Source organism: Desmodus rotundus, chromosome 1 (genome assembly GCF_022682495.2).
Source record: "Desmodus rotundus isolate HL8 chromosome 1, HLdesRot8A.1, whole genome shotgun sequence".
Classification (NCBI taxonomy): Eukaryota; Metazoa; Chordata; class Mammalia; order Chiroptera; family Phyllostomidae; genus Desmodus; species Desmodus rotundus.
Window position 1 is genome coordinate 51,994,437 of NC_071387.1, and position 26,660 is coordinate 52,021,096.

At 36.7% G+C, this 26,660-nt stretch overlaps 1 protein-coding gene across 13 annotated transcripts in view; it reads right to left on the reverse strand.

The window, feature by feature from the left end:
• RFX3 (regulatory factor X3) overlaps positions 1-26,660 on the reverse strand; it is a 274,106-nt gene that overhangs the window by 94,969 nt on the left and 152,477 nt on the right. For all 13 annotated transcript variants that reach the window (XM_024555052.4, XM_045191054.2, XM_045191047.2 and 10 more), the window contains one exon: positions 20,443-20,540. In XM_024555052.4, the coding sequence (XP_024410820.1) occupies positions 20,443-20,540 (98 nt within the window). The remainder of the gene's footprint in view (positions 1-20,442; positions 20,541-26,660) is intronic.

A 26,660-nucleotide genomic window follows, 5' to 3' on the forward strand; every position in this document is an offset into this window, starting at 1 on the left:
TGTAAGAGACTCCATTTGCAGAAGTAGTTGTGTTTACTTTCCAATGTGAAAGGACATTCCTTTATTAAGTAAGTACCTCAACACTTCTCTGTACTTGAGAGCGCTTGCCCTCTACTGTTGTCTGCCTCCAGCATATAAGTAAGGTCAGGTCTCTTGCCTCCAAAAAGTCTTGCTGAGTGACTTCTTTAACTCCTTATAAAACTCCCTCAAATCCCAGTTTTAGAAAAGCTGGGTTCTGGCATGTGCAGGGGCTAGTAAGTCAACTCCCCATGCTACTTCACCTCCCTGTGTGACTTGCAATAAACCTCCGTGGTTAAGGAAGCTTGCATCGATGTCTCTCTTGCCACCACAAGCACCCTAAATCCCTATCTATATCTCTTCCTCTATACTCAAGATTCTCCTGGATGGATGGCTCCAAGAGCCCTCCACGCCCTCCTTTTCCGCTTCCCAACAACTGCAGTAAGCCTTCTGCCCTTAGCCTTTCACTGAAATTGCTTTTAATAAGGTCACTTGTGGCTAAGTCTAAATATCAAGACATAAGACTTCTGCCAGTCCTCATCTTTTTTGACCTATCTGCAATATACTGCAATGTTGACCACTCCATGTTGCCCTTTCCCTCCTTCTATTCTGATTAAGCTTGTCTGATTTATTTATTTTCATTTTCAACTGAGTATAACATATTTTAACATGACTTCTGTTTTTAATTTTTTTAATTTATTTTTTTAAGATTTTATTTATTTATCTTTAGAGAGGGGAAGGGAGGGAGAAAGAGAGGGAGAGAAACATTAATGTGTGGTTGCCTCTTGCATTCTCCCTACTGGGGACCTGGCCTGCAACCCAGGCATGTGCCCTGACTGGGAATCAAACTGGCGACCCTTCGGTTTGCAGGCCAGCACTCAATCCACTGAGCCACACCAGCCAGGGCTGTTTTCACTTTTTAATTTAAGATAATTATATGCTCATGAGAAGTTGCAAAAATAATACAGAACAGTATAAAATACTTTTATGGATGGACCTGGAGATTATTATGCTAAATGAAATAAGCCAGTCAGAGAAAGACAAATACCATATGATCTCACTTATATGTGGAATCTAACGAACAAAATAAACTGATAAACAAAATGGAAACAGAGGCATGGACACACGGAACCGACTGACAGCTGTCAGAGGGGAAGAGGGTAAGGGGACTGGATGAAAGAAGGTGAAGGGACTCAGTAAACATTCAAATACTAAATTAAAATTCCCAGGTTTCTTTTGTCATTCTCTTCAACCCACATCTCAGAGCTAGCCACTACTGACAATTTAATGTGTATGTTTTCAAACATTTTTTACATATACACAAGGTCTCTTTTTTAGCCTCTCCTGTTTCTTAGTTTCTATGGCATTTCTTTTCTACTTTTTACTTTTTCTACCACTACCTTTCAAGAATATTTCAAAGCTCCATTTTTCTGGCACTTTAAACGTTGATATTTTCTGAGGTCTCTGTGTTTAGCTTTTATTTTTTCTCATTTTATTCAGACCATGTGCCTTCACCATATACCATATGATCATATAGATGCTCATAGTAAACCTTGCATAAGTTGACATCTCCACTCTCTTTACTTTCTAGCTATACTTTAAGAATTTTAAATCTGGGTTTCTAACAGCCACCTGGTTATCTCTATGAGGAAACCCTACGAGGGAGTCCCATATATAAAACTTAACAAGCAGTTCCTTACCTCTCTTGTTCTTTTTTCCTATATTACCCTTCTGAACAGAGAGCAGAACCACCATCCTCAGCTTCAGAATTATTCCTCTTTCCTGACTCAGAATGACATTAGTCACTAAGTCCTACTAATTTTACCTTCTAAATAATTTTCCAATTCTCCTTTCCATTCTCATATTCAATGCATTAACTAATAATATTGTGCATTACAATTGCCTCCTAGTTGATTTTCCTTCCTCTAATTGGCTCTCTTCCAATCTACAACTGTCCTGCCAGGGGACTTTTTCTAAAATGCAAATTACAAAAATAAAACTTGTCTTAAAAACATTTCCATGATTCTCTCTTGCCTACAGAAGAAATTCAAAACCGCTAGCTGACCTTATAGGAGCCAGCGGGCCTGCGCCAACGCAATCTCCAGTCTCCGTACCAGCCATGTTCTGAAGTGCTTTTTCACTCACACCACTGACCTTTGTGCTGGTCCCCCAAAGTGCCATTTTCTCTTGCCTTCCTGCTTTGTAGCACATGGTTTCTTCTGCCTGGAAGGCCTCTACATCTTTCTTTAACTCCTTTCCTATGTCCTCATCATTTATAAACTCTCAGCTCAAGCATCACCTTATCTCCAAATTATTTTTCTGTACCCCCTTGTCCTCTGTGGTCACTCTTCGCAGGGCTGTTTTGCTTTGTTCTCTGTATTTTCCTAATGCATACCCTGTGCATACCTATAACTCTCAACATACTTATTGTTAAATTCCTCAGGTCTTCATACTCCCATGAAATTGTTTTATTCCCACCTGTACCTTCAATACTTAACACAGTTGCTCGTACACTGTAGGTACTCTAATCAACAGGTAATAATATGATCTGACATAATAGCTGGTTTCACAAATTTATAAAACATAAATCTTTTGTTTTGTTAAAACATAAGAAATTATGCTAAACTATTCAAAGACTTGTAGCACTTAAAACAGGTGGTTTGAACTCATTACAAATTACACGTGTTAAATTTATAATGTAAATTTTAGTACAATAACAGTGCTTTGAAAGTACTCCACACTGTAATGCATTCCAGAAAGAGCCACTGCAGAAGAGTCAGATACAAATTTTAGTTGGGGTGGTGACAGAAACAACCCAAGAACATCTTTTAAAGAGAGAAAAAGATGCCATTTTAAATATATATACAGTTCTTTCATCATTGCTCTATTTTCTAATTGGAAGGCTCACCTACATATCTCCTTCATTTCATTGATAAAATAAGTCATAATGATTTACCTAAAGTTTAGGTAAAAAGAAAAAGGAGGTCATTTTAATTTATGTCCACTGAGTATGACAGTGATCCTATTTGACTGTACTTAAAATAACACAATTGGATGTGATATTTAGGTACACAAATAGATACAGGACAATAAATAGTTTGACAGCTGCAAGACATGGTGCCAGCTTTCACTGTCATAGTCTTAGCAAAAGGCTTAAGCATGCTCCCTAGCACTAAGCTGACTTCACAAACAAAACATATAATAATAACAAATGATAGTTAACGTACTGACCATTTACTGTCCAATAGACGCTATTCTATGTGCTCAGTCATTAACTCTTTTAATCTTCATGTCAATTCTACGAGACAGGTACTATTATAATTCCTACTTCCCAGACAAGGTGAATAGGTTGAGTAGCTTTGCGCAAAGCAAAAAGCTGCTAAAAAATGGAACCTGCAGTGAGTCCATACTCTCAACCATTTTGTCGCATAAAAAGAACTTAACTTGTTATAGTATATGTCAAAGATATTTGTGAATGACTACTGGGGAATAGCCCTAACAGGCGGTACAGGGGCACATGAACTTTCTGTTACTACTTCAGATTTCCTTACACCTTAGTTCACTGTTTATTGGCCCAACACCACTCCCCTCTCGGACCCAGAATACAATCTACAGATGTGCTCACAATAGTAAAGAGATAGAAAAGGTGAAACTACTTCAGAGGATACTTATACTATCACATACCTGGAATTTCTAAGTTCTATGATCATGGAAGTTGCTGCTCTTATCACAAAAGAAACATTTCAAGGAATTTACATCATTCCATCTTTTGGGCATGCCTCCTTTATATAATTAGTTCTCAGTGAACATTAGTAATGCAAACAAATGCATCATAGATATATAAAATCTATATCTGTAGCCCTCAAGGCAGTATAAAAATAGGGCAGCAAAATGCCACCTGCTTTAATTTTCATACTTCTCTCTCATTGAAGATGATTCAAAAGCTAAGAAATGAGCAAAGAACCAGACAAGGGTAAAAGTCACCGAAAAGTATGTCTAATCCAAAAACTACCCTCATTACTGAGTCATGACCCATGGGACTGAGAAGGCTTGGCTACTGCATAAACATGCCCTGGGGTAAAGACTGGCAATTTCTAGGGGAGGGAAAAGGGACAATATTATTAGGAAATGAATTTGTCTCTGACAAATTATGTACACTTGCAATGAGAAATAGAGATTTTAAACACTGGGTTGGGTAACAGAGGCAGACCACACTATCTTTAGTCACTATTCTTTAAAGGTAAGAAGATAAGCATTGACCTATTTGTTGGAGTACTATCTGGAGCAAGAGCCAGAATTATGCATAAATAACTCCTAAAGGTCTTTCCATGGTCTAAATACTTTAAAAACCCTTTAATTAATACTGAAAATTTATGTGAAAAAAAGAAGCACCAACAGCAAAAACAAGCAGTTCTTTAAGTACTAGAAATAATGACTATTTAATTCTGATACCTAAGATTAACTTATCTTTCATGTTGCATAATGAATACATATGAGTTATGGCTTACACATTATTTATTCCAGAAATTTCCAAAATACAGGGTGGGGCAAAGCAGCTTTACAGTGTGCATATGGAAAATACAATAATTAACAAATATTAATAGAAGAATAAACTGTTTCATGTATTCACTTCTGTAAATCTACTTTTGCCCCATTTGCTATATGTTGGAGAAAACAACTCAATATTTGGCATATCTGATTGAAAACAGCAACTATTTCTGGACTATACATTCCTGAAACAGCTAAATTTCCAAGCAATTCTGTTCACATTTGAAAGATGCTGCTCTGTTTCTTTTGTTTGTTATTTATTGATTGCCACAGACTGTTATGAAAATGTCATATTATTTCTATAGCAGAAAAGAATCTTTCCATTGTTCTGCACATGTATCCAATAATGAATGTAAAGCCACAGATATGTGCATACTAGCTGACAGGAGCTTCTTCATGCTGACTCTATTATACGGTTCTATGTAAATGTCAGGACTCTGATCTATTGAATTCATCAAATTATTGCTGTTTGCATCCCATCACGCCTCAGCATATACCTTGGCTAAGCATGACTCTGAATAATCCCTGCTTGCTTATTCACTGGGATGATTATGTCATTTACCTCAGCTATAACCATTTTTTCTGTTTTCTTTAACTTTATGTGTCTTATCCACAATTCCAGATATATAATATCTCTAAATTATGTGTTTTGTATTTTACCCAGGTCTTGAATATCATCTCCCACCAGTAAGGTAGTAAATGCAAAAAAAAAAATCAAACAATGGTATGAAAATGGCAAATTAAGGAAACAGAATATATTCCAAATTTTATACTATAAAATTTATTGTGAAGATAGAATATAGTAATGTTGATCATTGTAATATCTTACATTGGTATAATGTTTTATGTTTTCAGACTACTTTCTACTCATTCTTTTAACAAATACTTACTGAACATTTATTCTGGCTCCTAGAATAACGGGAACAAAATAGACATAATATCTACTGTCAAAAAGGCTACATTAACTTCAGGAGTAACTGGTCAAAAGAGAAATGGAAATAAGGTAATGAGAAATTGTCTTAAGTCTATGACTGAGAAACTATTAAAGTGTAATAAATGGGAGGGGTATATTCAATGAGTTAGTCAAGAATGTTACCCCTACATAAAAGTTTTAGGCTGAAACTAAACAACGAAAAGCAGTCAGCCCTACGAAAATCAGGAGGAAAATATATTGGGAAGAGATTATAGCACGTACAAAAACTACAACACTGGAAAGACCCTGGTATTTAGGAAGAAATTACAAGTCTAGAATGGTTGGGTATAACAAATGAGAAGGATAGTAGGAAGCAATGAGGTTTAAAAGGTAAAAACAAGGAGTTCAGGCCAAGATGGAGGCGTAGGTAGAAATGCTTCATTTCCTTGCACAATGAAAAGAAGGACAACCACCAATTTAAAAACAAAAAGCAATCAGAACTGCCAGAAAATCAAACTTCATGGAACTCCAACAACCAAAGAGTTAAAGAAACATTCATCCAGACCAGTAGGAGGGATGGAGATGGACAGCTGGGCAGAGAGGATGCACAGCAAGGCGTGTTGGACCATGGGCAAGGCTGGGGATGGCTGATGTGGAAATTAAAGATTCAAAACCTCTGGCTGCAAAATCTTGTGGGGATTATGAAGGCAGGAGAGCCCAGTCTCACATGAGAGTCTACTGGAGAGGTCCACAGGATCCCAGAATGTACACAAACCCACCCACCTGCAAATCAGCACCTGAAAGGGCACAATCTATTTGTGGGAAGTGAGGTAAGTGACAGAAAGTGGAGCGAGAGTGGAGCAATTGGCATTGTTCCCTCTCTGATCCCTCCCCCACAGACAGTGCCACAGTGCAGCACAGAGGGTTGCCCTGACTTGGTGAATACCTAAGGTTCCACCCTTTACAACACAACAGGTACGCTGAGACAAAGAAATATGGCCTAAATTAAAGAACAGATCAAAACTCCAGAAAAAGAACTAAGTGATGAGGAGATAGACAAACTATTGGATGCAGAGTTCATAATGCTAGTAATCAGGATGCTCACAAAAATGACTGAGTACAACTGCAAAATAAAGGAAGATGTGAAGGCTATACAAAGTGAAATAAAGAAAAATATACAGTGAACGGAAGGAAACTGGGACTCAAATCAATGATCTGGAGCAGAAGGAAGAAGTAAACACCCAACTGAAACAGAATGAAGAAACAAGAATTCAAAAAAATGAGGAGAGGCTTAGAACCTCTGGGACAACTTTAAGCGCTCCAACACCCGAATCATAGGGGTGCCAGAAGGAGAAGAGGAAGAGCAAGAATTTGAAAACTTATTTGAAAACATAATGAAGGAAAACTTCCCCAATTTAGCAAAGGAAATATAGACTTCCAGGAAGTCCAGGAAGCTCAAGAGAGTCCCAAAGAAGTTGGACCCAAGGAAGCACACACCAAGGCACATCATAATTAAATTATCCAAGATTGAAGATAAGGAGAGAATCTTAAAAGCAGCAAGAGAAGAAGAGACAGTTACCTACAAAGGAGTGCCTGTAAGACTAACAGCTGATTTCTCAAAAGAAACCTTGCAGGCAAGAAGGGGCTGTAAAGAAGTATTTGAAATCATGAAAGGCAAGGACCTATATCCAAGATTACTCTATCCAGCAAAGCTATCATTTAGAATGGAAGGGTAGATAAAGTGCTTCCCAGATAAGGTCAAGTTAAAGGAGTTCATCATCTCCAAGGCCTTATTATATGAAATGTTAAAGGGACTTATCTAAGAAATAGAAGAAGATCAAAAACTATGAACAGTAAAATGACAACGAACTCACAACTATCAACAATTGAACATAAAAAACAAAAACAAAAACTAAGCAAACAACTAGAACAGGAACAGAATCCCAGAAATGGAGATCATTTGGAGGGTTATCACTGAGGAGGGGAAGGGGGAGAACGGGGCAAAAGGTACAGGGAATAAGAAACAAAATTAGTAGGCATAAAATAGAGGGAGGTTAAGAATAGTATAGGATATAGAGAACTCAAAGAACTTATGTATGACCCATGGACGTGAACTAAGGGGTGGGAATGCTGGAGGGTGGGAATTGCAGGGTAGAGGAGCATAAACAGGAGAAAAAAAAATTGGGACAACTGTAATAGCATAATCAATAAAAAATATACTTTAAAAATAAAAGGTAAAAACTAAATATTCAAGTCTAAATAGTAACTAAAACTAATTTAATATAAAACTAAATATTAAATATATAAATATTCAAATATAAACAGAATTTGTTGGTATGTGGATCATGATCAATAATTTTAATTGGTCACAACAGCATTAAAAGAAGAGATTAGACAAAGTCAGAGCGTATTTCACCCAGTACGTATAGGAATTACTTTCAAGAACTTTTGTTTCTTTCATATACGTATATGGTATGTGAGTGCATACTCATGTGTGCACGTGTGTATCTACCTGATTATAACATGAACATCTAATTTTCTCACTGTGGATGGTGATTAAAAAGCTTGAAACACATTATTATAGAGTATGGCGAGAAGTTTGGATTTTGGTTTAAGCTGGGAAAGGCACGGTAAGGGGGAGGTAAGGGAAAGTTCTAGTCAGGGAAACAACCTCGACAAAAGCCTGAGGCCATAGAGACAATGGGAAATCAAGGGGAAAGTATGCAGCAAACAGGTCACAATACTGCAGATGAGTCATGTGAGATGATTCTGGAACACATTCATTAGATATAATGATAGGAGGTGATGTTATCGGAAAGTGTTTCCATGTAGTGATAGCAATATGTATGATTGGACTATATTGAGGAAATAAGTAAGTGAAGGCAGCCAGAATAAACAACTTTTTAGATATTTTTGAAAAGTCTGAGAGGACCTGAGGGAACTAGGAAAACTGGGGAGCTAGGGAGAATTTTCGGGGGTGGAGTGGGGAATACATTTTCTCACTTAACTTATACTAAGTGAACCAGAGGGGTTAGGGATTATTGCCCCTCTTGCAGAGATATGATGAGAATCCAGTGCTAGCAACGGTGGGCAGTGGTGGGCAGGTGCAGTGGGTGCTGTCCTCACTGGACTACTTCTGCAGTGTGGTTTTGTCTATGGTCTGGCTGCCAGTGTTGCTTGTACCTGTCTTTTTTCAGCCTATTCTCCACACTTACTGGAAATTCCCTGAATCACAAATATCTTTCAATAAATTCTTTGTTTTTCTTAAATAAACCTGCAACTGGCTTCTGCTGCTTGATACCAAGAACCTGTCTTAAACAATTTCCCATTGTGAAGTTTTTACATGAGTCACCAAAGCCCTACATAGAAGTAGCTGTATTACTTGGAATCTTCAATAAATTGCTATCATGTAATACATATTATCTGGCTGGCCAGAATCCACTATTTATTTGAGTTTCTCAATAGATCTTTTCTTGAACGCTCCAAGTCAGACTGAAGGCAGAAGATATACCACAGAGGTGACATGTCCATTTTGTGAAAGACACCAAAGAGAGAACAGTAATTTACAAAGGAATTTAAATGACCTGATATTTAAACTCTTATTATTACCTAAGAATAAAAACAATAGATTATATGTAAAGTAATAAGTAGTACTCAATAAGACTAATAAGATACTTGCCTTGATTTAAATTCAGGAGACATACTCATTTCTGCTAATTTCAACTGCTATTAACAGTAAGTAAAAAATAAAAGTATTAATTGAGCTATTGCCACAACTAAGGAGGAAATGTAAGAATAAATGTTTAAGTCAATAATAAAAATTCTTGCAATAACTAATTGAGCTTTGTCATCACATATAGTATTTTATTACCATATATGTTATAATGTACAGAGTAATGGAATCATAACTTTAAATATATCCTATTATCATTACCAAAAGATACCTAGACATTTACACTTGAATTTGTACTTGAATTCTTTATTTCTATAATAAAGAAATATGGTTCTCAAACTTTAGAGTGCAACAGAATTACCTGGAGGGCTTTTTTAAAACACAGACTGCTGGACCTCACCCTCAAGTTCCTGATTCTGTAGAACCAGGCAAGGGACCAAAGAGGGCATTTCTGACACGTTCTCAGGCGATGCCAATGCCGCTGGCCTACACACACTCAGAACCACTGCACCGGAGAGCACTAAAAATGTGACACTCAACTTTCACAGGTATGAAGGAAAAACTGCCATTTCACAACTATTAGCTTTTTAAGTCTATTTCAGTTTTGTTTTTTTTTTTTAAGTCAAAACCTACTGATATAAAGGAGTTTTATATTCTGGCACAACTATCCATGAGAGCACTACCAAAACTTCCTTTGCTTTAAGGGTTTTTGAAGCATGCCAGAAAAGGCACACATAGTAAGCATATATGTAGGTCATTTGAGCCAACAGAAGTCAGGGAATTGGATTTATGAACTTAAATCAACTTTGGCAGAAACAGATCATAAAAAATTTAACCCAGATTTACTGGTCTAAATTTGCAATTAAGAAAATCTGAGCTGGAACATATGGTGGTTCTGTTTTTAATTTTTTGAGGAACCTCCATACCGTTTTCCATAATGGCTGTACCAATTTACATTTCCACCAGCAGTTTACAAGGGTTCCTTTTTCTTTGCATCCTCATCAACTCCTGTTATATTTTTTCCTTGTCTTTTTAAACACTGCCATCCTAACAGGTGTGAGGTACAGTTTTGTTTTGCATTTTCCTGATAATTAGTGATGTTGCGCACCCTTTTATATACCTGTGGGCCATTTGTATGTCTTTTCGAAAAATGTCTATTCAGATCCTTCGCCCATTTTTAAATCAGATTAGTTGCTTTCTTGTTATTGAGCTGTGTGAGTTCTTTATCTATATATATATATATATATATATATAACATACTTATTGTATATATTAATTATATATAAATATATTACATATTTATATATAAAATTAAAAATAAAATGCAGACAATAAAATAAAAATAAAAACAAAAAACATATATATATTGCATTCTTTATTGTTGTTCAAGTACAGTTGTGTCCATTTCCCTGTCACCACTTTTCCCTGCCCCACCCACCCTCACCTCCCACCCTCAATCCTTCCCCCCTTTGGCTTTGTCCACGGGTCCTTTATACATGTTCCTTGATGACCCTTCTCCTCCTTTCCCCATTACGCCATGCTCCCTCCCCTCTGGTTACTGTCAGTTTGTTCTTTATTTCCATGTCTTTGGCTCTATTTTGCTTGCTTGTTTGTTTTGTTGATTGGGTTACACTTATAGGTGAGATAATATGGTAGTTTCTTACATATTTTGGATACTGCCCCTTATCAGGTATGTGATTGGCAATTTTTTTCTCCCATTTTATAGGTTGCATTTACATTTTGTTGATGGTTTCCACTGCTGTGTACAAGCTTGATTACTTCATGAAGTCCCGCTTGCTTATTTTTATTTCTGTTGCCTGCATTGTTGGTGTCATATAAAAAAAATCATTGCCAACACTGATGTCAAGGAGCTTACCCTCTACATTTTCTACCAGGAGTTTTACAATTTCAGGTCTTACATTTAAGTCTTTACAGTAAAGACTTACATTAAGTCATCATCTATATTTAGTTAATTTTTGGTGAGCAGTATGAGATAGATGTTCAATTGCATTCTTTTTCATGTTGATATCCAGTTTTTCCATCATCCTTTACTGAAGAGACCATCTTTTCCCCGTTATGTATTCTTGGTGCTCTTGTTAAAGATCATTTTACCATATATGCAAGAGTTTATTTCTGGGCTCCCTACTCTGTTCATTGGTCTCTATGTTTGTTTTAGAACTACCATGTAATCCACCAATGCCAAATCTGGGTATATCTCTGAAGGAAACGAAATGAGTATCTCAAAGAGATATCTGCACTCCCGTGTTCATTGCAGTATTATTCACAATAGCCGAGACATGGAAACAACTTAAGTGTCCACAAAAAGATGAATGGATAAAGAAAATGTGGCATATATATGCAATGAAATATTATTCAGCCATTCACAACAATGGATGAACTTTGAGGGCACTGTGCTAAGTGAAATAAGTCAGCGTAAAATAAGAACTGTATGATCTCGTATGTTATACATAAAAAATCTAACTTATGGAAACAGAGAGTGGAATGGTGGTTGCCAGGGGCTGAGGATGGGAATAATGGTAGATGTTGGCAAATGTACAAACTTTCAATTATAAGATAAGTAAATTCTGGGGATCTAATGTACAACATAGTGACTACAGTTAATATTACTGTACTATTTACTTGAAAAAATGAAAACAAAAAACTGAGCAACCAAGTATCACATGTACATATGCTCCAAAGAGTTTTGTACTGAAAATTATGTTTAAATCTGAAAAAGAAAAGTGGTATTAGGCTTTTGGTCAAGATGGCGATGTAGGCAAACATGGCTTACCTCTTCACTCAACCCCATCAAAAGTATAACTAAAACTACAGAACCACCACCACTTAGGGACATCAGAAATCTAGTTGAATGGAAGTCTGACTTGAGTAGTTTCTTCAGCTATGGAATTGAAGAAACCACATCCATCCAGACTGGTAGGAGGGGTGTGGACACATAATGGGCTGATCCCACACCCACATGTGGTGGATAAAAGTTCGGGAGGGACATATTGGGGGTGAGGAATCCCAGACCCACACTAAGCTCCTCAGCCAAGGGTTCCAGTGCCAGGAAGATAAGGCTCCACAATTTCTGGCTGCAAAAACCAGCAGGGATTGAGTTGGTGCAGGAGGCAGCTGGAGCCCTAAATAGTTCTTGGGGAGCCCATACACAAACTCACCTACTCAGACTCACTCCCTCTGAGCTCCAGCACTGGGGTGGCAGCTTGAAGGGCATCAGTGGTATGCAGGGAGAAACTAAAGGGTCTGGCATGGTGGTGAGCAGAGGCCATTGTCCCTTTGCTGAGACCTCCCCACCAAAGAGCTGGTAGGCTGGTGCCATATCTGAGACTCCAGTGTGACCCATGTTGGAGATCCACAGAGGCTCTACCCCACCCAACTTATGGGCCCACCCAAGCTGCTTTTCTATAAGAATGGCTCTTCTTGGCCTCTAAATCCTATCAAACAAGCAATAGCTGGCTTCCGTGAGCCTTAGTGGCAGCCAGCTTATAGTCACAGCTTGCCTTCACCCGGGAATCTCCAAGCCTGGTACAAGTAGCAGTGATCTCAGACTGTTTTACAGCTCAGGCAGGGTGCCCCGCGTGAAACACAGGCTGACTTTGGGCTGACCTTGGTCTTCACCACTCAGAAAACCCCAGGGCCAATGCACCCAATGCTGGGCTATAGATCACACTGGAGTGCCACTACCCTGTCCCGCTCAGCTGGTCCTCCAAGGAAGGCAAAGGTTAGTGGTCAGTGGTCATAGCCAGTCCTTGTAGCTGACTGGCCTGGGTAAATCCCTCCCATTGATCTGCCAACAGCAACCAAGTCTCAACTACAATGGGGGGTGTACTCAGCCCACACAAAGGGCACACCTCGAGTACCCAAATTGCGTGAAAGGGGAGGCTGTGTCACTGGATCCTACAGGACACCTACTACATTAGGCCACACTACCAAGACACGGAGTCAAAGCAGCTCTACCTAACTAATACATAGAAACAAACTGAGGGAGGATGACAAAATGAGGAGAAAAGAAACATAGCCCAAATGAAAGAACAGATCAAAATTCCAGAAATAGAGCTAAGTGAAATGGAGATAAGCAATCTATTAGATGCAATGTTCAAAACTCTGGTTATATGAATGCTCAAGGAACTTAGTGAGGACCTCAGCAGCATAAAAAAAGACCAGTCAGAAATGAGGATACACTAACCGAAATAAAGAACAATTTACAGGGAAACAACATTAAAAAGGATGAAGCCAAGATACAAATCAATGATTTGGAACGTATGTATAACATCAAGAAGAAAAAAGAACCCCCCCAAAATGAGGATAGTATAAACAGCCTCTGGGACAACTTTAAAAGGTCCAACATTTGCCTTATAGGGGTTCTAGAAAGAGAAGAGAAAGAGCAGGAAATTAGAAATCCATCTGAAAAAACAGTGAAAGAAAAGTTCCACAATTTGGTGAAGAAAATATACATGCAAGTCCAGGAAGCGCAGAGAGTCCCAATTCTGATAGATGCAAAGAGGTCCGCTCCACGACACATCATTATTAAAAGGTCAAAGGTTAAAGATAAAGAGAGAAACTTAAAAGCAAGACAAAAGAAGTTAGTTACTGGAAAGTTTGGAGATGGGAGGGGGGAAAGGGAGAATGCATGAAGAAGTGAAGGAATTATGTACAAATAGGTAGTTACAGAATAGCCATGGGGATATAAAGTATAATATAAGAAATAGAGTAGCCAAAGAACTTATACACATGACCCATGAACATGAACAATGGTGGCAGGACTACCTGAGGGAGTGGGGCATACTGGGTGGAGGGGAGCAAAGGGCAAAAAATCAGGACAACTGTAATAGCATAATCAATAAAATAAATTTTAAAAAGTGATATTAATACTATGGTTGTCAGCATCTAAATTCGGTTCCGTTCATTTCCCCATGCATATTTAAAACTACCAAGTGGTCTGCTCCTGTCTCACCTATCAATAAATATTCTTCTTTATTTAACTCGCTCACCAAATAAAAATTGATGACTTACCATATACAACTCTTTTAGGTATGAGAGGGATAATGGAGAACAAATAACCAAGGTAACTGTCTATCTGAAACTTACATTCTAGTGAAGGAAAGACAAATGTTGGATAAATTTAAAATACTCATGAGAATAACAGTCCTGTTGTGGAAGAAATGTGGTTTCTGTTAAGAACAGTAGGAGAATGTACACACAGCTTAGGCCACAGAAAAAATTATATGGTCAATAATATTACTGAGGAGGATACAATAAGAAAGGAAGAAAATAACAGAATATAGCCAGAAAAAGCCAAAAGAAGATAGTGATAGTGATTCAAATATGGAATAGCTGGCTGGTTGACTGTTAGACATTAGGAAAATTTAATTTAGAAGAATGTCTATTATATTGACAAACTAGAGGTCACCAATGACCCTTATAAGGGCAGTTTCACTGGAATGCAAAGAAGCAAGCCAGCAAGGTAGAGGCTGAAGAATATGAGGTCAATCCAGAAAGGTTTTTACCATAAAGAATACAAAAATCAGGGACTTGTTAACGAGATGGATATATAGTCCAGTAAGACTCTGAAAAATGGATGCAGCTAAAGCATGTATGTATGCTGTTGATGCCAAATACACTATTAAGCTGGGAAAACAGGTGGTACGCCCAATACCCAAAGTCAGGTACGCTGCTGAACTAAAAGCAGTTCTGGGCCCCTGAGCATTCCCTAAGAGGCAACTCTATCAGCCTGACTATTTCTGAATGCCAGACTAGGATTTGTTCATACTGTCCTCTCTAGAACCTTCTGGTCTTTACAAAACTCAGCCTTCATGAGTCAGCCTTAGACTTTACATAGCTGGGGAACTATAATCATACGCTAAAAGACTCTAGTCTCTGTTAGGCACAATATCATGATTCCCAACCATTTCAAATACATACTTCCCAACTAAGATGTTTAATTTTAGTTTCCAAATTTTTGTTCAATCAAAAATTGAATAACAAACATGTTCAATTAACATGTTTTACTTTTGCAGTAAGTTTTTTAAGAAGAGTAAATACACTAAAAGTGAACATACTTTTTCAGACAATACAAGACCTAGTTAATTAAGTGATGCTTTTAACTCTTAATCCCAATTTTCCAGATTAGGAAACCTGGTGCAAAATGTTACTTTCCTGAGGTTGTATTACAGGCAGCAGGAGAAATGATGCCTGAACATGGGTCTCTTAAATTCATGTAAGAAAATTAATAACAGAACTTGGTTCCAAACCTAAAAAAGCATATGTGGATTTCTTTCATTTCCTCCTTTCTTAAGAAAAAGGAGGGGGGAGGGAAAAAAAGGAGCATCTAAAGTCTTCCAAGTGTTATCATGTGGAGCCAACAATTCTACATGTCAGGTATAGGATATGAAAATATTAAAGAACAATTCACCCTTAATGTGCATCATTTAATTTACTAATGGAAAATAATACAAGGTATACACACCATGCAAAGAATAGACTTTTCTCTTAAAAGGCATTTGACTAAAATATTTGATGTTAAAACCTAGTACATACATACTTTTCCATGTATTTTACCAATACAGAAAAATTCTATATTCATATAAAAGCTGGGGTGGGGGGGAGGGAAGGGGAGAAAAGGCATACAACTGTAATTGAATAACAATAAAAATTAAAAAAAAAAAAACAAATAGCTCAATCAGGAAGGGAAAGTAGCAAGTTGAGGTGGTTCATGGTTGAAACGCCCGATTTTCATTATGTACTAAGAGGTGAGTTACTTGCAGAGAGAGAGAGAAAAAAAAGTATAAGATGGGTTTGTTATTCATATGAATAACAAAAAGCTTAGTCTTAAAAAGTCAAAAGTTCAATTATGATCTACAATACATAATATAATAGTAAAATGGATAAAATTTACTATTTTTAAAAACTGGTCAACCCTTCTTCTCTGACAGCCCAAATAATTCAAGACCAAAAGACCATCACCTACAGATCACTGAAAAGAACCATGATTGAGGGTCAGAAAATAGGAACTCTGTACACTAGCCAGGAAAATTCATTTACCTCTCTGAGCCTCAGTTTATTCATCTGTGAAGTGGCAGAACTGAAATAAATGATCTCCATGACTTTCCTAACTCTGAAATTTGAAAGCCTTCCATTTTGGGAGAGTAGTAGAATGTTATGGGATTCAGGAAATAGGTCCTTTCTAATTGTAGACAGATACTGATGTTCTTTTCTACAAAAGGGCAGTTTTCCCTCCAGCAACTTCCTAAGTAACCAGCCATATATCTCCTAAAATCCACAAACAAACCAGATCCTACCAGGGGTGTCCAACCCATGGCCCATGGGAGGCATGTGGTCCAGGATGGCTATGAATACGGCCCAACACAAAATTGTAAATTTACTTAAAACCTTTTTTTTGCTCATTAGTTTTCATTACTGTTTGTGTATTTAATGTGTGGCCCAAGACAGATCTTCTTCTTCCATTGTGGCCCAGAGACACCAAAAGCTCAGGGACCCCTGTACCTACACCAGTGTGAATGTGTGTATCAGTAGAACAAATAAAGAAAGCATCCTCTCCATATTAATTACACAAATTCCATATAACCATTTCTTCAAGCAGAAAGCAGTTTAATAAAAAGAAAAATTTTACCCTCAAATCCTGAAACTAACTATTGCACTAAAAGACAAAAAAAGGAACTTGAAGAATATCTCTTTTAAGGTTCCTTATTAATGATTTTTAAAGTGTATAGGAAAAAAATATGATGGCTTCAAAAATGTACTAACCACATGATTTTCAAGCAATGACTATTTTAAAAATGGGAGTCCAGTACACACACTTACAGATTTTGAATAAATCTATTCAATGTCAATATATTAATAATATAACACCACCCAAAGTATGCCATGTGCTGTTATTAGATATTACTCAGATAAAAGTGTTCTGTCGTTCAGTTTTTAAAACATTGCATTTCTTTCCTACAGGACAACTCAGAGCCTTTCGCAGACTAATAACAGGAATTTAGAGACCTTAAAAGAAAGGCCTTCGTGCAGTACTTCCCTGCTTGCGTAGCTATAAAATGGATTAACATTTTGTGAAACACAGTTTGATAAATTCGACACTGGAGTTGCTGAGAAATCAATAAACAGGAAGACATGAGATGGCTTTCTATGGGTCAAATCTTATTGTGACAGATACCCATATCATGAACATATAGGCATTTTAAGAGATCAGCTCCAAACAGTGGATAAGCTTCAAAGACTGGTTAATAGGAGAAAATCCTTTAAAACAAAAAAGTTTTCAAAAAACATTTCTTAGTTTGGCCATGAAATACTACGGTATCTGTATTTCTATTTTGACTAACATGACAGAAGAGTGAGCAGGGAAGTATGAGTCATAAAGGAGTGGGGGAAAGAAAATAATCATTTCTTAGCAACATCTAGAAATTTCAATTGAATTGGACTCTCTCTACATGATATGAAATGTTTCTCAGCAGGTTTAATTACAGTATTCTAAATAACTACACATCATAAATTACAGAATCTGTAGAAATGAAAAAGACTAATTCAGTCTTTGAAAAAATCCTCTTGGGAAAACTACTGTAAGAAAATATAAAGATGGTGGAGCCTGGGTGACCATGGACACAATGATAAAATAAACAGGAGCAATAGAGAATTCAGTCACCGTCTCTCCCCTGAGTAAAGAGTTATTCTACTCCAACTCCCGGCACTGTAAAGCAGTCTCAATTGTTCAGTTTAAACATGTGCTCACTCACTGACTCATACTGTTAAGCTTGTCATGCTGGCAGTAAACGTCCATATTCATAGTCTGAACCAGGTAAACACGCAAGTATCTCCAAACTGAAATGATTACACATTTTCGTTAAGTGATGACACATCTCTGTGAGGGCTATCATCACCTCTAAGTAAGACCATGCATTATGGCTACTCGGGATGGGGATGCTGGTGACAGGAGCATCAGTGAAGCAGAACTGACTAAGCATGCTCAGGCTGCAGGCCCACGTATAGGGTGCTTGAGAGTTCATAATAAAGCTGGGTACGCCCAGCTTCTGGGAGCATCATCAGCAAAAAACATTTATTATCCCACAGAAGTATGAATTTGACTATGACCCAAGTCAGGGATCAAACGCTAGCTGCCTATTGTTTCAGAGTGGTGGCAGAATATGGTGACAATCTTTCCTAACACACATGGAAGGATACAAAGAACTTAAAATGAACATCAGACACAAAAACTGTATATACTAAAATGTCAGTCAGCACTACAAAATGAAAAAAAACTAGAATGACTAATGCTAAAAAATTATTGTTATATATGAGAAAAAAACATTCATAGTCCCCTAGCTACTAAAATTTTGAATATAACTCATGGCAACACAATGTTTCTTCAGTAAATCTGAAAATGATGCTGCAGAATCTTTGGTCAAAGATTATACTTGATAGTAATGGAAGGTTTTTAAAGATGCATCTTCCTTGCCTTGACCAAGAGTGCAATTTATGACATGACTGGCTGAGGCTGAGATGCGACCTGGGCCCACACAGACTGAATCAAAGCTAATTGGACTTTGTGGAAAATGAACTCATGACCCAGACCTCATTACTCATGATCTAACCAACTGAGCTAACGGGCCACAGAAAATACCTGTTAGCATGAGATACTTACTTAGAATCATTTCTGCACTGAAATAGGCCATATAATTTTAAAGAGTCAATTGGACGATGTTGTTTTTCCAAGGTTTTGTGAATGAATTGACTCACTGATCACACATTTACCTATTATGTGGAAAACCCTAAAGTCAGTGGTGGAGTAGTTTAAAATTGCACAAGGCAATACGCAGAATTTAGAATATAAATAAGAGAGAAAAATGTAAAAATATGTTAACTATAGTATATAATTTTATAGCAATAATACTGTTTGAGTGTTCACTATTTCTCAGATATTACACAAAGCAGTTTTTATAAACTAACCATATCTGCTTCATGAATAAAAAAAAAAAAAGTGAGGCAGGTAGTGTAACTTTCACTAAGTTACACAATAGTAATCTCTCCCTCCTGACCTCGGACCAATGATAAATGGCTGTGATAGATACTGTAGAGTTAACTCTCTCAACACCCACCCCAACTGCCCTTTTCCCTTGCTACCTGCTAGCGCACAGACAGTTAAGCTACAAATTCTCATTCCCAGATTCCTGGGCTACTAACGATTCCTAGGTGACACAAATATGGCCAGTGAAATGAAAGCAAAAGGGAGCTAGAAGTTTCTGGGAAAATCTCTCTCTGTCTTTGTCTGTGTGTGTGTGTGTGATATTATTATATAATATATGCATGCTCTGGACAGCAAGAGGTATGGTGAAAAAAGGTTTTCTTTTTATAAAGCCCACATTATCTTTATTTAATAATCTTTGATACTTAAAATACAAGTCAAACATCAACATTAACGATGCAGTCCTCGGTATTCAACAGTGATTTAGAAGCCAGGTTTTTCTGAGTACCAGACAGGAAGGTCAGCATGCATAATGGCAAAGGTTCTCAGGGGGCAGGACCACATGGAAAGGCTGCAGTTGGGTCCTGAGCAAATGAGACTGACACAGTGCACTTCTCTCATGGCCACAAGACAGTGCCTTTAAAAAACAAGACTTTATTTGTTTTTAGAGAGGGGAAGGGAGGAAGAAAGAGTGGGAGAGAAACATCAACTGGTTGCCTCTTGTATATGCTCAGATTAGTGACCGAACCCACAACCCAGGCATGTGCCTCAACCAGGAATCGAACCTGTGACCCTTCACTCTGCAGGAGTATGCTCAACCAACTGAACCACAATGGTCAGGGTGACAATGCTTTTTTATTTCAGATTTTTCTGTACTTGAATTTCAAATAGTTTATCTTTACAGAACAGTAATTTTTAAAAAGTTACTCGTGTAGTCCAGTGTTGTAGAAATTAGATAATCACACACACACAAAAAAGGCATTAAAAAATTCCGGGAAACATTCCCTTTTACCTATGCAAAAGACAACTGAAGTGCTTCCTAAGTTATTCAAGAATTTCTACATGTATTTCACTACATTTGGATTTTGTGTGTATATACTCGTATATACACAGTCCAATTATTCATATGTATATATATATATTATAATCCCATTCTACATCACGAAAATCTCTAGTACTATGTGGTACAAATGTAAAATAAGCCTTATTGGATATATCTTCTATTGGAAATTGCTCCAGCAGATCTCTGGCTTCATGCTGCAGAATTAAAAAGACTCCCCCACACAAACTTACATTGCTCCATTGGTATAGACAGTATCGCTTCCTTCCACATACTGCACCTGAGCTGGATAGACATGTTGCACCTGCTGCACAGTCTGTACCTGCTGTACCTGAAAAATAAATATTAGGACTTGCATGAGAGATAGATATGAAAAAATACGCAGCATTAGATTTATCTCAAAGATTTCTCTAGGGTGTTGATGAACATGAGAGTGGCTTATGATGTGATCCTTAAGATCCTTCAAGGTCAGGGCGTGTTGGTTGGGCCAAAATCAACTGCAGCAATCAGGCTGAAAAAATTTGAACATTCCTACAGATATGTAAGTAAATATGTACATGCTTCAAAAGCTTAGGGTGAAAATTCTGAAAGCTCCTCACTTATTCTGACAATTATGAAATTCTTTCCCCCTGATTTATTAAAGCTAAATTCATCTTGTAATTAAAAAATTCATGATGAAAAATTTCAAACACTTATGTGTAGAATAAATACTATAACAAACCATCCATTCATCAAACCATGCATTCATCATCCAAGAAAAATATTTGTCACCAGCTCTCCCTTCAACCCCTTACAGGATTATTTAAAAGGAGTTACAGATTATATCATTTCACTGGTAAGTATTTCACTTGGTTTCTAAGAGATAAGAACTATTTTTAACATGAACACAAAGGTAATATCACATATAAAATATTAATAATTCCTCAATATAATCTAAAATCCAGTCATTGTTCAAATTTCTATGATCGTCCAATGTTTTCTTACTGTTGGTTTGTTCATATTAGGATCCAAATGAGGGCTATACATTACATTTGTATCTTTCCTATCTTTCTCTTTTAATCTCTACTAGTTTCTCATCCTTTTTCCTTTTTGATCAGTACTTATTGAAGAAACTGGATCATTTTATAGTGTAGAATTTCTAGAATTCTAGATTTGGCTGATAGCATCCCTGAGATGTACTTTAATAAGTTCTTGTGTCTCCTGTATGTCATATACTCTAGTAGTTAGACCGTGGGCCTTAAACAAGTTCGAATTTTGAAAAGCTGTGTACTTCCCATTACATTATTATCAGTTGGCACGTAACAACTGGCTGTCTCTCTGCAATGAGAGCAGTGGGGTCAGGTGTTGTCAGCTGGATCAGTTTATTATGATACTCCCTGTCCATGTTTTACCTGGGGATGGTAGTAGCCAATGATAATTATTTTTCCAGAGACAATATGTCAAATTAATAAAGGTTGCAAACTTTGGTAGTCTAGTTCTGTTACACATTTTCATTTATTAGTAGACATCTATAAAAAAATTCTTCTCATTAATTATTTATTTTGAAATAGGGTTTGTACAGGAAGAATGAGATAAATACATCAATAATAATAATAATAATAATAATAATAATAATTTTAAAAAGATACATGATTCTTCTCTTTACCCAATATGATGAATAATGATTTTATCCCCTAGCTCCCTTCCCATGTAGTTTTGCCAGGTATTTGATGTTTTTCAATCATAGAGGTCTTTTCTTCAAAAAATGTTCCATCATTGATAAACAGTAGTTCCTTCAAATTGGATCCTGTATCTTCTGACATGACCACAGTAATCTTTAACTCCCCTGCTTTCTGCCATAAAATATCCCAGATTTATCTCTTACATTTCCTGTCCTAGATCTGGAATCAACAATATCTTCAAAAACCTGGCTCCTGCTAGTAAGGGGTAACATGAATATGAAAGCTGTTCAGGAAGGCAATTTATAAATAGGCATACTATTTAACCACTTTGTGGCTTCCTCTGTAGAGATATTTAACATCCAAGGAGTCGCTGCAAAATGCTATCAAATAATGCAGTTTATATTAGATAATCCACGTAAGAGCACAACACATGCTTTCTAACGCACCTGAACACGCAGCATGAAAAGTCCTATGTGAGCAATAAAACAAGCCCTAACAAATTTTAAAGGATTAAAACAATACAGACTATGTTCTCTGACTACAAATAATTCAAAGATAAAAAGAAATCTGAAAAATCCTCAAATCCTTATATAATGAACAAGACACTTTAATATTATCTAAGATTCATAGAAAAATATCACAAGGGGAATTAGAAAATATTTTAAATTAAATGCTACTGAAATACAATACATCAAAATGTGCAGAGTACAGTGAGAGCTGTGCACAGAGGGAAATTTATAGTTCCAAATATTTATATAGGGGGGGAAACCGCAAGGCAATAAATCTAAAGATTTTCAACATTAAGAAGCTAAAAAAAAAAAAAAAGAAAGAAAAAAATCAATAAAATTATAAACATTAAGGCAGACTTAGGAGAAAAAAAAGACAAAATTATAAATACCAAGGAGGAAAGGTGAAACACATTCTAAAGACAAAAAAATGGGTAATAAAGACAAATTAATGCCAAGCAATTCAATTACTTAGATTAAATGAAGTCCTTAAAAGATAGAAAATACTGAAAAAACTGAATTATGAAATTGAATACCTTCCCACAGAGGCAACAAACTCTAGATCAATAGTGAATTCTATCAAACATTTCAGGAAGTAAAAAATAAGCCAACCTAACATATATGTTTTACAAAATAAATAAGGGAATATCTCTCAACTATTTTTATGAGGCTAGCCTGAGACTAAAACCAGAAAGACATTACAAGAAAAGACTATAGAGTAATTTCTCTCCTAAACATAAAAACAAATATCATTACCAAAATACAATCCTCCCTAGGTATTATAGGGGGATTGTTTCCAGGAACCCCTGCAGATACCAAAATCTAAGATGCTCAAGTCCTTTATATAAAATGGAGTAAAACAATGCATACACCCAGCCCTCTACATCGAGAATTCCCAACCATGGATGGAAAATACTGTTTTTGATCCATGGTTGGTTGAATACGTGGCTACAAAACCCAGGGATACACAGGGACAACTGTATACTATTGAAAAAATCCATGTATAAGTGGACCTGCACAGTTCAAACCGTGCTGTTCAAGGGTCAACTGTATATCTATTCCAGCAATATATTCATGGAACAATATCACCATCAGGTAGGGTATAGCCAAGATGGCAATGTCATGTTTAGTATTTTAAAATCCATAAATGTGTAGCCTGCCAAATTAACAGTAAGAAAAATGGTATGATCACCTCAACACATGCTATTAGAACATCTGACAAAATTAAAATCCACACATGATAAAAAGAAAATAATAAACACCTCAGTAAGCAAAAGATAGAAGGGTAGTCTCAATTCGAAAAATACAAATATCATACAAATTAAAGGGTGGAAATCTGATCTTTAACACTTAAACAATATCCACTGTTTTTTCATAACTTCCTCTGCTTAAATTCTTCAGTGATAAAAAATAATTAAGATGACCGGGACACAAAAATTCTATTAGTGCCAAATAAACATTGATGGGTATTTTTAAACACGGCTTCTCTGCTCTTTTATAATTATATATTAAAATTTTGCACATTCTTCCCCTGGCTGGGTGGCTCAGTTGGTTGGAGCATTGACCCTTACACAAAAAGGCTGCGGGTTCGACCTGTGGTTGTAGAGAGTGTGGAAGGCAACAGATTGATGTCTCTCTCTCCTCTCTCTCTCTCTCTGTCTCTCTCTCTCTCTCTGTCTCTCTCTCCCTCCCTTCCTCCATCCCCTTCCTTGCTCTCTAAAATCAATCACTGGGTGAGGTAAAAAGGCTTTTATATATATATATATATATATATTCTTGCTATTTTCTCATAGCTCATATTGTTTTTTCCTACATAAATTATCAAACAACAGAAATGTACCATTTTTTTTCAGGCCTGATTAAAAATTTGGTTTCTCTAAAAAGCCTCCTATAACTTAATTTATCCCACGAGAGACTGGCTATTCCTATCTTTTTGGTCTCTTAGAACTCATTCATACAGGTGGTAGCACAGGGCTTAGTACTCATTTGTGTTCCTAACTGGTAGTACTTATGCAGCCAATACAGTGAGGTGGCAAAATCCATTAATTTTTAAGGAGAACTAATTTTAAGTCCTTGTGCTGATAGTTGCTGTTTTTATGTTGAGATAGTCCATTTATTTCTTTAAATACTAATTGCCTTGTGTGTAAAATAAAAAATATACCTATTCTATCATAAAGGATTTTTGTGAGGATCCAAAACTATTAAATAAAGATACAAAACACAGTATAGGCATATATAATCATTACAACCCATCTTGAAAGTTAGTGAAATTATTAAATACTTCAAAACTAAGAGTCTCGTCTTCCACATAGGTAAAGTTCATGTTTATGTCCCATTTGGTTTCAGTCATAAGTATGCACGATGTATGTTCACCAAGGGTTTTTTCAAATCATGAAATTCTATAATTAAGGTAGAAATGAAAAATGTCAAGAACCTTGGCAAAGAAGTCTGGATAGACACTGACTAACTCATCTAGGATGGCAATATATAAGTATATCCCTTGATCACACTGACATTTTATAGTACAATGTAAAAGTAGGATATAATTCTTTACATTATCTACATTATCTACCAAGTTAAAGAACTGACAAAGTAAATGAAAGATAAACACAGTAATGAAAATACTGAACTTCAGCATATTCTGGAAGTAATATAATTTTCATTATTTTTGTTTTTCTACCACCCCTAGAAACTGGGCTGAAGATACCCTTGGAACAATTCAGCGACAGTGAGATGGAGAACAGCACACTGTGCCTGTGGTTTGAAAAGGTATTCCTTCAAGGGTCTAAGGTAGTGAAAGAAGTAAAAAAGAAGAGTGAAAGGGACAGAAATAGAAAGAAGAAAAGAAAAGAAAAAAAAAACAACCTTATGTATACATGGCTCATTTCACCAATGAGGTTTAAATCCTTGTAAAGTCCTTCAGATTTTAGATGAACATTTGTTATTTTCCTTCCTTCTCTTCTTTCCTTCCCTCCCTCTCTCCCTTCCTCCTTCCTTTCTTCCTTCCTGGAAAGTGGGACCCTGTTATAGTTACAGAGACACAGAAATGCTCCCTTTTATCTTAAATTAAAGTCAGATACAGGAAGAGATGTGTGTCTACAAAACCAGTATGTTGAGATTTACAAACCCAGTCACAGGACAGAAAATGAGAATGGCAGAACTCTAGCTCATCCCTACCCCTGGACCAAATTCGCACATAGAGAAGTAACATTTATATTGTTAGTATGTTCCCAAAGACCCAATAGAGTGTAAACACATTGTAAATATTTAATAATTACTCAATAATTAAATACAGCCTTTACCTAGCAAAGGAAATGCCCAGTGAATATCTTTAAATTTATCAGTATCTTTTTTTAAATATATTTATTGATTATGCTATTACAGTTGTCCCATTCCCCCCCCTCACTCCACTCCATCCTGCCCACCCCCTCCCTCCCACACTCCCCCCCAATAGTTCATGTCCCTGGGTCATACTTATAAGTTCTTTGGCGTCTACATTTCCTACACTATTCTTACTCTCCCCCTGTCTATTTTCCACCTATCATCTATGCTATTTATTCTCTGTACATTTCCCCCCTCTCCCCCTCCCACTCCCCTATTGACAACCCTCCATGTGATCTCCATCTCTGTGGTTCTGTTCCTGTTCTAGTTGTTTGCTTGTTTGCTCTTGTTTTTGTTTTAGGTGTGGTCATTAATAACTGTGAGTTTGCTGTCATTTTTACTGTTCCTATTTTTGATCTTCTTTTTCTTAGGTAAATTCATTTAACATTTCATATAACAAGGGCTTGGTGATGATGAACTTCTTTAACCTGACCTTATCTGAGAAGCACTTTATCTTCCCTTCCATTCTAAATGATAACTTTGCTGGATACAATAATCTTGGATGTAGGTCCTTGCCTTTCATGAGTTTGAATACTTCTTTCCATCCCCTTCTTGCCTGTAAGGACTCTTTTTAGAAATCAGCTGACAGTCTTATGGGAACCCCTTTGTAGGTAACTGTCTCCTTTTCTCTTGCTGCTTCTAAGATTCTCTCCTTCTGTTTCATCTTGGCTAATGTAATTATGATGTGCCTTGGTGTGTTCCTCCTTGGGTCCAGCTTCTTTGGGACTCTCTGAGCTTCCTGGACTTCCTGGAAGTCTATTTCCTTTGCCAGATTAGGGGAGTTCTCCTTCATTATTTGTTCAAATAAGTTTTCAATTTTTTGTTCTTCCTCTTCTCCTCTGGCACCCCTATAATTCGGATGTTGGAACGTTTCAAGATGTCCTGGAGGTTCCTAAGCCTCTC